The 14,406-nt window shown below is 42.3% G+C and overlaps 1 protein-coding gene across 2 annotated transcripts; it reads left to right on the forward strand.

The window, feature by feature from the left end:
* The first annotated feature begins 1 nt into the window (after position 1).
* Positions 2-14,129, forward strand: usf2l (upstream transcription factor 2, c-fos interacting-like). Of its 2 annotated transcripts, XM_069141510.1 has the most exons (11): positions 2-50; positions 619-659; positions 876-982; positions 1,838-1,957; positions 3,238-3,391; positions 6,322-6,409; positions 8,257-8,295; positions 10,212-10,270; positions 10,664-10,758; positions 10,862-10,990; positions 11,927-14,129. In XM_069141510.1, exons 1-11 carry the CDS (start codon positions 16-18, stop codon positions 12,014-12,016), a joined length of 957 nt encoding a protein of 318 aa, XP_068997611.1. In that variant the 5' UTR covers positions 2-15; the 3' UTR covers positions 12,017-14,129. The 2 variants fall into 2 exon arrangements, with proteins under 2 accessions (XP_068997611.1, XP_068997620.1); XM_069141519.1 differs by lacking the exon at positions 8,257-8,295.
* Positions 14,130-14,406: the final 277 nt, after the last annotated feature.

A 14,406-nucleotide genomic window follows, 5' to 3' on the forward strand; every position in this document is an offset into this window, starting at 1 on the left:
TTCCTTCCGACCCTGATGGATATGCTCGAACAGAGTCTGGACACCGCAAGGTAACCGAGAGTCGGGCCAAAATGGCCAGCTGAGACACGCTAGCTTTCAACGTGCTATTTAGGATAGCTGGTTTACGACGCGAAGCAAGGCCTGACCTAAAAAAAAACAAAAAAAAAAACAAAACAAAAAAAACTGTTGTCAAAACGAATTTAAACCGAAGGCTGCGATCAAACGTTAGCAAGGAAAGTGGAAAGTCCTCCTCTCCGCAGTATAGCCGACAAGTTGGGTCCATTAAAACAAACGTCCCGTTGCGAACAACGTGTTAATAATTAGCTAATTATACAGCTACAATAGCTTCAGCTCGCTTTTAAAAACACAAATAACAGCGTTGTCAGTCTGGAGATAACCCGAGGACAAAAGCGATGTTGTGTTTGTCATTGCCGTTTAAGCTTATGGTTGACTGGGTTCTTTTTCACAAGTTTTGCCGTCAACTGAGCCGAAGTCCACTCAATGATGTGTTGTTGTTGTTGTTGTTGTTGTTTTTAATAAATATCCGGAATGCTCATCAACGTTAACCGGTTGCGCAGTTTGTAAAAAACTTGAGTAATTTGTGCATCCGATTTGCAGCCAAGAAAAGCAAGAAGAAGAGGTTGTCCAGACATCTGAAGGTAAGAATTTATTTAGTAACAACTGGCCCCGATAACAGCTGTTATGTGTGGAATAGACAAAACACATTATTTGGTAAAAAAAAAAAGAGGTGGTGGGAAAACTCAGCTTGCAGTTGTCACTCTTAAGTATACTTCTTTATCCAGGATTGTTATCGGTGCTTCAGTAGGTCTTTTCCATTCTAATAACTTCCTGTGTCTTTGTCTTTTCTTCTGGAGACGGGACAGGAGAAGAGCAGACAGCTGTCACAATAGCCAGTGTTCAGCAGGCTGCTGCGTTTGGTGACCACAACATACAATATCAGTTTCGCACTGAGGGTGGGCAGGTAAGTAACGGATAGATTGACACCTCAGTTTATGGCCTATTTACATGACATTGCGTTTGTTCAGAAATGTCAACTTGAAAGGATCTGTACATTGTGCAATATGACAGTGGGGGATGATGTGATTGTCTATAAACAACATTTGTTATGCTTTTGTGTATTTTTCCCGGCTACTGATGTTCCCTACGTTTGTACAAATTGCCTGCTGACTCGAAATGTGTGTTGTTTTTTTTGTTTTTTGTTTTTTGTTTTCTTTTTCTAGTCTCATGCTTGACCTTGCTGGCCACTAATGTGGTACTCACTCCCGTAAGGGTCAGTGATGGACAATGATAACAGTGCAGGAACTGGAAAATGTAGCGTGGCATTCAAGTTGGTTTATCCTCATTTGGGGGAGTTTCACTGGAGGAAATTAAGTCGGTGATCCACGTGGCTCGTTTGGCATAAACGGGACTAATGTGAGCGATCATGTGATTCTGGTCTGGTCTTGGATTGGCATGGCGCTCCTGTCACATGTCAGTCAGGAGGAGTGTCACATGATAGAGGGATACAAATGCCGATTCTTGGAACAAACAAGCTCATTTTCTGTACTTGTTTTTTTTAAAATCGAATCAGGCCCATTCTGAAGCATAAGCATATTGTGTGGGATAGTGAGATCAATGCGCTGCTGAGGTTTAGGACTGCAATGTCAGATGCTAGGCTTGGCTGAACTAAAGCAACAGCTATGATAAACAAATCTACAAGTCAGGTAAGGTCTTGACCTGTGCACTTTACACCTGCCATACGGGACTGCAGGAAATGAAGTACTTTATTTTTCTCTCACTCTCTCCTTGTACCCGTCTCTCTCTTTCAACCCCGCAGGTGACGTATCGTGTTGTTCAGGTGACTGACCAGCACCTGGAGGGAAGAGATGATGCAGGAGGAGCAGTGAGTGTCGTCTCAACGGCCGCATTCGCTGGAGCTCCTCAGGCTGTGGCTCAGGTACCATCGTCTTCCCATTTTAACGATTGAAAGAACCCGCTTGTGATATGTTATTATTGACTAGCTTCATTCTTTGTACATGTCATGAATGACGCGGCTGCTGCTATTTCAGCACATTTTTTTCTATTTCTAACAATCCTCCTGCGGACTAAAACCAACAACTACTAACTGGTTTTGCCTCAGCAGACGCAGCCTCAGACCACTCATGCCATAAAACACCAATGTTTTCTAAATTGAGAACACCTGAAAAGGGATGCAGTTTCTTTTATTGTAGGAATTCATTATATATTGGTGGGCGATAATCAAGAAAATGAAATTATTGCTTTAGTTTTAATTCAATTATTTCAGATGTTGATTACATTTGATAATCTGGAGCATCGCCATGGACAGAGGAGGATCCTTGAAGTGCAACAAAGTCCACCAGTGAGGGAGAGAGAGTACGAGCCCGAACTCCTGTTTAACACCTGTTAAATTAGCAGAACAGCTTGTGGAAATGTGATGTCGTTAAACTGCTTCCTCCTCTTCATTCACAGCCAGTATGTTTTACACTGCAACAGTGTTCTTTATGCTAATAGTAAATTGTGTTGAACAAAGTACAAACAAAAGCTATTTGTCAATAAGAAGATAAGGTCTGGCAATTAAACACGCTTAAAATCAATTAATGTATTATTCATTCTGGGGCTGATTGAGGTTCTCTCAGCTGCGGTGTTGTTTTGTACTTTTGAAAATTAATATTATTGCTTATCGTATTTTTACCAGTCACAACAAAGGGATAATTATCAGTTAACATCGGCGCATCTGTGCTTCCTTGTGATAAAAGCTGCAGGTGTCTATAATTCGTCTTAGCTCTTCAAATGGCAGAACGATATAAACAATGAGGCTCGTGTCTGAGCATGACGTCTGCCAAAACTGACTCACGGAGATTAAAATGCAGTTGCAGAGTTGTTTTTAAATGGACTAAAGTAGCAATATATGCTGGACAACATTCGCAGCAAGACTCAGAACAGATTTGTGGTGAAGAGTTTGCAGTTTTTCTTGCAGGAACAGACCAAATTAGTTTTTATTTAATGACTTCACTGACCTCGCTGTTATCCCTGCTAACAAGATCAGTGCGACTACCTTTCATCCCAGCTGTCAAACTGCACCACGTCTGGCTCAGGGGGTCTGGAGGGGATACTCGAATGGAGTCTGACAGAGAAAGAGTTGTGTGTTTACCTGCTGTGACTGCTCCATTGCTACTTGTTCATGCCTTTCCACTGTCTCTCTCTTATCTGTCACAGGCTGTGATCCAGAACCCTTTCAGTAATGGAGGAAGCCCAGCAGGGGAGGCCGTGGGTGGGGAGACCCGCTTCGCTTATTTCCCCGCAACCGCGGTGAGCGACGGCACGGTGTCTGTGCAGGCCGCCACGGACCCCACGCTCACACAGGCAGGGGGTGAGTCAGTGCTCACACTTCATTTGGGTTGAAGCTTATCACACAGCTCAAGGGCTAATTTAGCTATTATTTTCAGGGACAAACAAGAGTGTGCTGAGAAGTACCTTTAAAGGGAGAAAAATAGGTCCTTTTTCAGTGGGTGTAAATAAACCATGGTCCCCACAGCTTTGGCTGATGTGAAGGAAACGATGTGTGGTGCAGGGGGTAGACACATATGGTGATATTGTTATAGTTGCCCCGCAACTTGTTTTGCTCGATATCAGATTCCTTGATCGGTAATTTACTGGAATATTTTTGCCATGACTAAAGTATGCCTCTTCCAAATAGCATATTGTCAAAGGCCAAATCGAAATTAGCTACGCTGATCATGTTTACTTGTCGTTGGCTTCGTGTCCTCCCGCTCCGCCGCGCTTCCTCTTTACCGCCGTATGTCATTGTCTGGCTGTTCGACGTGTCCTTGCGGTTTCATGGTAGTTGTCCAGATGAGGCCGGTCAGTGTATGGCTGGCTGAAGCTCGCCGGCCGTCCTCTGCTCCCGAGTCGTCCGGCCTCGGCTGACCAGGAGAGGAAGACACAGCCTGTTGGTTCTGTCATAAGCAGCCCGCATCTGCTTATGCTGCATTGTTCAGTCAGGTCTCGATATAGCAAGCACACAGTTACAGATGGCTGCAAGCTGAAGGGTGGATTGTCGGTCCTTTCTGATGGCTATAAGAGGAGGCGAAAGTTGCAGGGTTTGTAGGCAGAAAAGTGTTGTGCTTGGACAGCAGTTACTGTAGGAACATGTAATTCATCACGCAGTGTTTCTGCTGCGGTGGGGGATTTTTTTTTTCTCCCCCCAACCAAAGTCTGGAAAGACGTGAAACGAGGAACCAAAAGAACCTGCACCTGCATCCCAAGATCCAACACCACAGAGTTAGCTGTACTGCCGGACAGAGACGCAGAGAGACGCAGAGAGACGCAGAGAGACGCAGAGAGACGCAGAGAGACACAGAGAGACAGGTCCCTTGTTTGTGGCAGTCACACTGCACAAATTCCAGCCAAGTACCAGCACATGACAAGCAATTATTTATTATTATTGAACTCATATTTATGTTTCTAAACTTTAGCAAGGTGAACCAGCCTTTCCAACCTAAAAGCATCTTCCCCAGTCAGACAAGGTCATTGTGTTGCTTCAACGAGTCAGTGTTTTTCATACAGCACATTTAAACACAACATATATTCACCAAAGCGCTGCACAACTTCAGAACACAATCAAAACACGTCAAGCCATCCGACCATTAGGTTTCTTTGATGTACTTCATCCATTACTGATTACTAACGCAGCTTGTCAGACTAATGCAGCACATCCCCACACCCTGCCTCTCGCTCGCTCTCTCTCTCTCTCTCTCTCTCTCGCTCGCTGAGTATTTTGTATCTACTTGCATCACATGACACACACCCTCAGAAGTCAGACACCCTTAAGGCCATATCAGTTGACGCACCTCAGTCGTAGCTTGGATAATAGACTCTGCTACTGTAGGTGCAGCTTTAAAAGTGAGGCCAGATTAAAGCCAAAGTGTTGAAGCAGGTGGATGTAAAGCGCTTGATGAGCATTGAGCATCTTAAAACATTACGACGTGGCCTTGCTCAGTTGGAACATCTGCAATCGGCTGCAAGAGGAGATTGGAAAAGCAGAGTGCTCAGCCGAAACGCTGGCTGTATCCTGCTGGTTTTATGTGAGAAATACCGTATTTGTTGTGTATTTTCTGTCAGCTGTTGTGGCTGATGGGGAATTGTAGTCCCTGATCATATATATATATATATTTTTTTTTTAAAGGATTTAGCTGTCTGGACTAAACTGAATATCTGTAATGTCTCTTTGACTAATTTGGAGAATCTGATTTTTGTTTTAAAATGAAATAAAGAAATAACTTAGCCCTTGTTCATGTTTCTTTGATACATGTCCTGTAACTGATGTTACTGGGGAAGGTTTCGCGTGAGAAAACCTTCATTTTTGTGCCGATGTATTCTGCCTTTGCAGAACAACATTGCGTCGCTCAGTTTTTGTCTGGTCGGGCCATGTTCACCATCCGGCTGACCTAGAGGAACAATATTGGTCTTTCTCCCTGACAGCCATAGTAGCAGTGCTGAAAGCAACAGTGTCTGTGTGACTCAGTAGAATATGTCCATTTTTCTCTTAATGTTTATGTTTTTATTCTTGAGTAAAGTGTCTGGACTCTTCTCCCGTCTGCATGTTGATTGTATATGAGAGCTCCCGGTTGTGTAAATGTTGTTTTGTGTGTGCCAGTGTAGATTTAGGGTTTTACTTCCTATGAAATATTCATTACAAACTGTGGTTCGTGTACCACTGGTGGTACGCAAGAGCACTGCTTAAAGGCCAAACAATTACACTCGGAACTGGCCAAAGTCCAAAAACTGTTTTACGATTTTCTTGGCATAAAACTGAGGTTAGTTTGATGCAGTCGGATTCTGACTTCTCAGTCTTTGATTCTTAGAAAAGCGGAATGAGTGAAACTTTGAAATGGCTGCGAGGTCATAAAATCAGAATAAAAGGACAACCCGAGACCTGACGGGTCCGACAAACCTTTCAATTACGAAGACGAGTCGGCGCCGGCATTCGAGCTGAAGTGCGGGGCCTTTTTCTAGCAAGAGATATAAATGTATTCTTTGATTTTTTTTTTAAATGGCAGCCTTATGTTCTCATTATTTAGCCTTGCTCAAGCTGTTGCCTAAGATGTACAGGACTAAAGTGTACAGGTTACATCTGTGAATTTTATTTTCATGATGGATTTCACAGAAGGAAGTAATACTTTGAAGCCTTTTGTTCGGTTCGTAGTGATCTGAGGAGTTTTAAGAAGTTTTGCGTTAAGAGCCACACGAGTCGGTCTGTTCTGTCTCGTGGCTGACTGAATGCACCCATGTCCTCCACAGGTCAGTTTTATGTGATGATGACCCCCCCTGATGCCATCCAGACAGGCGCACAACGAACCATCGCCCCCCGCACACAGCCTTACCCTGCGTAAGTATCAGCTCTGTCATTTGCTGTTGAGGGAAAAAGGAGATAAACGCTGATGTAGCAGTCTGAGACACATTTAGTTCTTGAAAGAAAGGAAAACACTGTCTGATCTTGTAAACACGCCGCCGCTACCCTGCATGTAAATGCCACTTGAAATTAGCCGTTTAGCGAGCTGAGGATGCAAGTTGTGAAGTTTGAAGGGGAATTTTGGTCGAGAGTGTATTTAATGTTCAGAGCTGTTTACATCGTATTAGTTTCAGTTAGGTTATTTTTTGTCAAGGCTTTTACCCATTTATAGAAGCAATAACACATTTGAGTTCAGCAGCGTGGCTCTGCTCCCGCGATGCTCCAGAACACATTAGAAACGAGATGCAGACTTCCTTCTAGTCAAAAACAGCCATCCATCAAAGTCTGAGATACACAACATTAAATAAACATCAGACCGAGTTAAAAAAAGGAGGCTGAATTTTCTCAGTAGAAATGGTAATGCAGGAGGAGGCTGTGGAAGTAGAGGGAGATGTAACACTTAGCAGTAATGCATATTGATAGAAAGACCAGTCATTGTTAAGGATAGATTAGTTTCTTCTGTCATTGAATGTACGTCTATTTGAAATACTGCGAGGATCAAATTTATCACTCTTGCTGCTGACTGTTGTCCTTTTCTTTAACTAACAGTCATGCATCCCTGTTTCTCCTGAGTTTACTGTGATGTTTAACTTGAAAGATTTCTGCACTGATTGGTCTGGTTTTTTTTTTTTTCACCTCCTAAATGTTACGTTGTTTATCTCTAAAAATTCACAACATGCATCATTATAATCACGTATCAAAAGGAATTCTTCTCGGGCTCTCTCCAACTGGTAGCCACATGCTGGTGATTGCTGTTATTAAGCTGATCAGCAGGCTCACCTGAGGAAAAATAGTTTTTCATTTTAATTGCATGATACCCGGCTGGCTCTGGCCTGCCACAGATACTGAGTAAAAAAAAGAAAAAAAAAAGTCATTCCAACAACCTTGATTCAAACACAAGAGTTCACTCGAGTGCTAGAAAACACATGAGCCCAAGTGCTGAGAGACACAAGGTTCTTGACTGTCAAGTAACTAATTTTCTCTTGTTTTGCTGAAAACTAAACCACAGTCATTTGCCTGCTTGGTGACTAAAGATGAACACATGACCCGTTATCAAATTGAGTTAACTCTGACTTAAGTGAATATTTCTCCATTTTCCACCAGGCTTATACTTAACCTTTAACTCGTGAAACTCACTGGATCATAGTCATTTAGCTCGTACTCTTATATGGAGTGTGACTACCAGTTGTTGTTGTTGTACCTGAGGACACAACATATTATTTGTGGTTGCGGGATGCATCACTTAAGCCGCTGGTTTCCTCTGCATTATGTGCTCGAGTGATTTTCAAGAACTTGAGATTTCTCGAAGAGTTAAGCTCCTTTGTGGTGGGCAGCTTTAAGGGGAAGTTGTAGATCCGCCTTATATTTAGCAACAGCTCTGACATACTTTATGTTGCTTGATGTTCACACACACACACACACACACACAGCGTCAACAGACGCCTGCTTTCCAGGCGGGGGTAAAGATCGAGCTTTGTCGCAGTGTATGTCTGCGTTTTTTCATGTGTTGAAATACAAAAGGAATTTGTTTTTTTTCATCTCTCAGAATGCCTTTCTGCAAAATGTATGTTTCTATTTATTGCCTCTGACATGAATAATTTATGACTTTTCAGTGATTTCAGATTGTCAGAGTTCTATTTAATTGTCAGCTAATAAACAGTGACATTATGGCTTACATGTGAGCAAAGTGAATGAAAACCTGCCACCCTATCTGCCGTTCGCAGAGATGAAAACGAGCTGCTGCAACATGAAGGTTTAAACTGGTGAGGACAGTTTCCACATTTCTCCCACACTCTCTCTTTCTCTCTCTCTTTTTTATTTTTTTAAACACCGCAAATGAACTAATCAGATTAGATGACAAGAAGCACACACACCTCTTCCCTCCTCTCCCTCTCCAACCCCCCCTCCCTACCCACAAGTCCCCGGTGATTCTCCCCGCGCTTCATGTGTGAGACACAGATGTAGCGCTGACCCCAGATCCGTTGTTGTTAGTTGTGCTTGTGGCGAACGTATTTTTCCATTAGGACCCCTAGAAATTAGGTCATTGTTCTCCATCTTGGAAAAAATGGCTCGCACCACTTTTATTCTAGTGTAATTTTTTTAAGTGTCCCGTTTTAGTTGTTAGACTTGTTCCTATTTTAGCCTCGTTTTGAAGTCAGTGATATAAAACGATTCGGACAGCGTTTAAAGTTTTTTTTTCTTCTTATGTTCTTGGAAAATATGTGTATTTTGTTGACACGACAGGAACGTGGAAGTCAATGGAAACGTATTTTCTATATCACTATTAATGGTGACTAACCAGTTAATGCTCACAAAGGCTCATCTCTGTTAAATCATCGATTGAGGGAATGTGAGCTGCAGTCCGCTCAGTGTGTACTTTACTGATTTACTGTCCAGGCCATGGCTTCATGGTAATAATAGTAGTAATGTAGGAGGGAGGGCAGACGGAGTAAAAATTGCATTTCTCTTTCGCAGATCAATAAAAGACTGCACAGTTCTTTAATACACCTGTGCCTCAAATAACGTAGATAAAGTGCTTTAGCAGTGGCTCTGTTAAGTTTTGGGGATTTCTCTGGCAACAATAACTCAGAGATGAGATGTGCCTCTTTACGCCTCTATATTGTGAAAACTGGGGGAAAGACGTTCCTCTCGGCCTGCACATTTAATTATTCATACAGTCATCCACATTTTTTTTTTTTTTTTTTTTTCCCACTTTGCCTAAGAGTACTGCGGAGCTAAATCCATTATACAGCTGAAATCCCATTAAGATGCGTTGAGATACAAGAGAGTGTCGTTTGGCTTAGCTGACTATCTCCAACGAAGCTATCAGCAGTCGAGTTGTATTGGAGGGACACAAATTCACTGCTGTAGAATAAAGATTTGTTGTGGAGGGACAGACAAGGTACAATAATGACCTCATTGGTTGTTTATTAACTTCATGAACCATTAAGCAAGGGTGGCATGAACTTCCGAGATTTTCTGCCGCAATTTTTCCGGAATTCATCATTTCTGTTCTTTTTATTAATGGATGCTGATTGATTTCAAATAGGGTGAGTGATTGCCTGTACCATAAGAGATATACAATAGGGCAGCCATGAGTATACCCGAGTGTGTTATTGGCCTGTTCTTGCCGTGGCGGCTGTTTGGATAAGCCTTCCTGTCACGTCTCAGGGACTTAATTAACAGAATCCTGAGGGAAGATCTAGAGACAAGAGACAGTTGTGTCATTAGGCGTCCGCCCAGACTCCAATAGACATCTGGTTTTCTACACTGTTGTAATTTTACAGCATAATAAAGCGGCGCGCTCCCTCCGGGCCTCACCTGGGAAGAGGACAGCCAGCAAGAATAAAAAGGTCTCAGTATTCCAGGCGAGCTAGCCCACCTGGAGCCTGCGGTGGTGGAGGGTGGAGGGTGGGGCTGCTTTTGTGGCCTCTTCTGACTGTGCATCCTTCAGTGTTGTTTTTGTTTTTTTTACCAGCAGCGCTACACAACTTCAGAGGCTTATTTTACACAGCAGTCACAATAGGCTTGAATTTAAAGATAACAGTGAAGAATGGTTTTTAATAGGCACAGGATTAGTTTGAATTTAGGGGGATTTGTGCTTGATTGTACGGTGCTTGGAGATGGGAGATATTGTAGAGTATGAAAAGAGTTTTTTTTATTTCCTGTCTATCCGCAGGAAAATGGATGGACCCCGAACACCAAGAGATGAAAGGAGGAGAGCGCAACATAATGAAGGTGGGTAATTAGCTGCGATTGTGGGTTTTGATTTCATCAGACGGTGTAACAACGCCGTGTCGCGCCTAAATGGAGCCCTTTTTTTTTTTTTTTTTTTTTTTGAAAGAAAATCACCAAGCCCTGTCAAAACATTCTTTTATTCTATGAGTAGGTATTTGTAAGAGTAGGTATTTTTTGGACTGGCCACTAGAGGTAACTGTTGAGCTGTCAAAGTCGGGGCTGTAAATTTGGCTCTTACAACATCCAGGAAATGAAAACCTGGTTCTGGACACTAAGACTCTCAAAATAAGAAGCAAATTTGTGAATGGAGATTGTATTTATTTAACACACATATATATATATATATATATATATATATTTTAAATCTCTTCCTATTCTACAACATTTTATCAGTTGAAAGGCGGCGAAGAGACAAGATCAACAACTGGATTGTCACGCTCTCTAAGATCATCCCAGACTGCAGCATGGACAGCACCAAGACCGGCGCAGTAAGCAGCCTTTTACTTGACATCCTTTACTGCGGCTAACCTTCGTCTGTTTTAAATGTCCACTTTTCAAAATGCATGAAATTCCTTTGCTCTGTACTTCCAGAGCAAAGGAGGCATCCTATCTAAAGCCTGCGATTACATCCGCGAGCTGAGGCAAAGCAACCAGCGACTGCAGGAGAGTCTGAAGGAAGTGGAGAGGATACAAGTGGACAATGAGTTGTGCAGGCAGCAGGTATATAAATATCAAGTCTTTTTTTTTCTTTTTTCGGCATGTAAATGTGGCATCATGTGAAGTTTTCATGACTTCAGTAAAGGGCAAAGGAGGTCTAACAATGCTAATTCAAATATATTCCCTTTGAGGTGGTCGGGTGTCGTTGAAAAATAGACTTGCACATAATAAGGCAAGTCATAGTGGGCTGCATATGTGGCTGTGAAGATTGCCACCGCACTGAATATGTTAGCCCGCTTTATAGTGCATTGCAACATTCTTTCACTTGAGTCTCAGAAGCATGAAATCCATCTGGCCCCTGTATGCATCTTCATTCTCCAATACAACCCCCCCCCCCCCACCTCCTCGAAGCCTCGGGCTGTATAGCTGATCATCGCCACCTGACAAAGGGGATCAAAGAGCGTGCACTCATCTAATGAGAAGTGTTACCTGAAATCAGCACTGTGAGAGACTGGGAATATTACACACAGGGGTTATGTGAGAACTAAGTACATGCTAATGCACTCAAAGCATTTTTGAAATCTTGCAGCTCTGAGGCTGCCGCGTCTCCCCCCCCCCCCTTGAATCCCGGGCCTGCAAGGCTCTCGGCAATATATTCTTATTCTGACGCTCAAAGCTCAATATCCTTCCCTCAGTCCCTCAGTGGGGAGGCAGTGAATTCAGGATTCACTCAAGAGAAATGTAGCAGAGATGACATACCTCAAGATTTGATAATCCAGTTGGTTGTGGACAGGGGTGTCTTTGAAAAGGGCTGCACACATTACTGTGTAATCCCGGGGATTGCCTAGCCCAGTATATACATTACAGACATCCTTCACTCTCGCTCTTCAAACAGTAAAAAGTTTGGTCTGTAAACTTGGAGCTATATTTAGTTGTCACGGGTATGAAGCTGTTGATGATAAGATTTTTCTTCCTTTTTTTTGGTGCTCTGTATTTGAGATTGAAGAGCTGAAGAATGAGAACGCGTTGCTCCGAGCGCAACTCCAGCAGCACGGAATCGAGATGGTCGGAGAGACGCCACCTCAGTGAAAGAGACGACGGGAACGGGGGAGGAGCACCGCCACTCAGACACATAACTGACAGGCTGGAAGAGAAGATGAGATAATTATTAAAGGACGTGTGGAGAACCACTTTCTCTTTTAGTGAATGCATCCTTCTTCGGCTTTCCAGGTCGCGAACCCTTCACCAGCCAAAACGGCTGCACTTGACTGTTCCAATCCTATTGAGATAACCACCCGTTGCAACTCAGTAGAAATGAGCTCTATGAAAAGATGTCCGCTCGCCTCCATCAGAGTGCTTCACTTGCACTTGCTATGGAAGAGAACCTCTGCTGAACTCCTCCCTTGTTTTCTATTTATGTAGCCTCACTCATGGACTATGAAGTTTGTCATTTAGTTTTGGTCACTGTCAGTGTATGTTTTTTTTCCCTCCTAGTTATTCATTTTGACTTAGTTCATGCTTTTATTCTGTTTGTGTTTTGGAGTTCTGTATTAATATGTTGTTTTTAGATCCTTTAATTTATTAGTCCGCTTGCTGACAGAAGCCTTGATGGAGACCGGTTACGTTATAACTCATGCACCCCGGAGAAGCTGATTGAATTTTAAAGCGGGGAAACATCAAAGTGTGCAAAAACATGCTTCTACAGACGGAAATAATGTGACACACATAGCTTACCTAGACTCAAAGACAGATGCAGAGCTGTGGAGGCTTCTGGGGCTGATTTCTGTAAATATGACTTGTCGTGTTTAAATACAGATGTTGCAGAATGTTAATACAGATTATCTCTGGGAGTCAACAATCAATAACTCATTAACTCATGCTGGACCCTTGTCACAATAATTACCACAATGTCTGTGCAATCTTGAAGCTTGATTTGAACAACAACAACAACAAAAAGGTATACTTGAATTGTTGGGCATTTGCTTGACCAGAAAAATAATCCTCGATGTAAAAAAAAGAAAAGAAAAGAATTACATGTAATTGGTATTTAATAAGAAATTGAAATGTTAAAGTCTTGGAACATGCAGACATGACAAACTCAGAACTTTGGATCATGGACTGGAAAGATTTGTGGTGCAAATCCCAACTTTTGCCAAATCATATTTAGGTACTGTGGATTTTATTTTCATCTTTTGTTCACGTGTGATTTACCGGTGTCTCGATACGTGTCTGAATAATCCCCACGTGTTTCATTTCAACCTGTTTGCTCTATTTTGGTATTGCAACTCTTCAAATGGAGCTCAACGCACAAGGGGAGGGGGATGCACCCTGGAGAGCAGTACACAAAGACTCTGCTCACGATGGAAGAGAAGTACACACGCATTTCTGCGTCGCACTTCTTAGTCGAGCACAACTCCGTGAAAAGACAAAATAGTTGGGAAGTAGGAAACTTTGGAAATGATCTCCCATTTATATCCACCCACTCAGGCGAACAATAAGTAAACCGTAATTGGTTGTACAAACAGCAGAAGCCAATATTAACATTGTTGATGATTTTTGTGAATGAATATACATGATGTGGTTTTGTTTTTTTGTTCCGCTTTGGGCGATGTGAGTGAAAGTGGAAGAGAGATACCAAGCTTCAGAGCCATTTACTAGAGCACGACTGCTTCTCCTTGTATCAACAGCTCAGGATCCAGCAATGCAAAACCAACATTCAGACAGACCCCTGGCAAAATCAGGCAGACTATCACATTTTAATATCTCGCACTCTGTAAGTTAATAGCTAGTGCTGTGGAAGTGCAGTTCTGTCACATCTGCTAGATTCAAACCTGATAGGGATAGTGCAAGTGTCTGATCTATCAAACGAGGCTCCCAGCCAAAGTTGAATGGTAGATGTTTTGCAGTAGAATCTTTTTTTTTTTTTTTTTTTTTTTTTTTTTTTTAACACCTCAGTGAGAGGAGGGCAGAGAATGTGAAGACATGAATAACGCTTTGGAAGACGGATGTTCACAAATGAAAGGTCATTTGTGGCTAATTCTATATTTTATTTTTTTCTTTCTTGTGTTTCTTTTTTGAAATGGCAGAACCAAGGAAAAAGAATACTTTTTCTCTGTGTAGCAGCCTCACTGTTCTCAGGTTAGAGACATCTTTTCTAAGTAAAATGGTGGAAAATAAAACTTTCACTCGCTAAGAAGCTTGATGATCTTTGGTTGTGGCTCATTGTCTTTCCCCAGGTTTTGGCAAATGCAAAAAAAATGATGCCTTATTTCTTCTGTAAGGTCGGTTTTCAGTCCATAATTTGTTTGTCCAACTGTTAATTAACACGGCATGTGAAGAAGTGTAATATGTTTTGAAACCCCGAAACTGTGGGGTGGAAAAAACAATTTCATATGCTGCTGTCTTGTGTGGTTTAATCCAATTTGATTGATAGCACGGCTGGGCAATTTATCAATACCATATCCATATTGTGATATGAG

This window comes from Embiotoca jacksoni, unplaced genomic scaffold, assembly GCF_022577435.1.
Source record: "Embiotoca jacksoni isolate LCO1_2020_lvr unplaced genomic scaffold, fEmbJac1.0.p SCAF_11, whole genome shotgun sequence".
Lineage (NCBI taxonomy): Eukaryota > Metazoa > Chordata > Actinopteri > Embiotocidae > Embiotoca > Embiotoca jacksoni.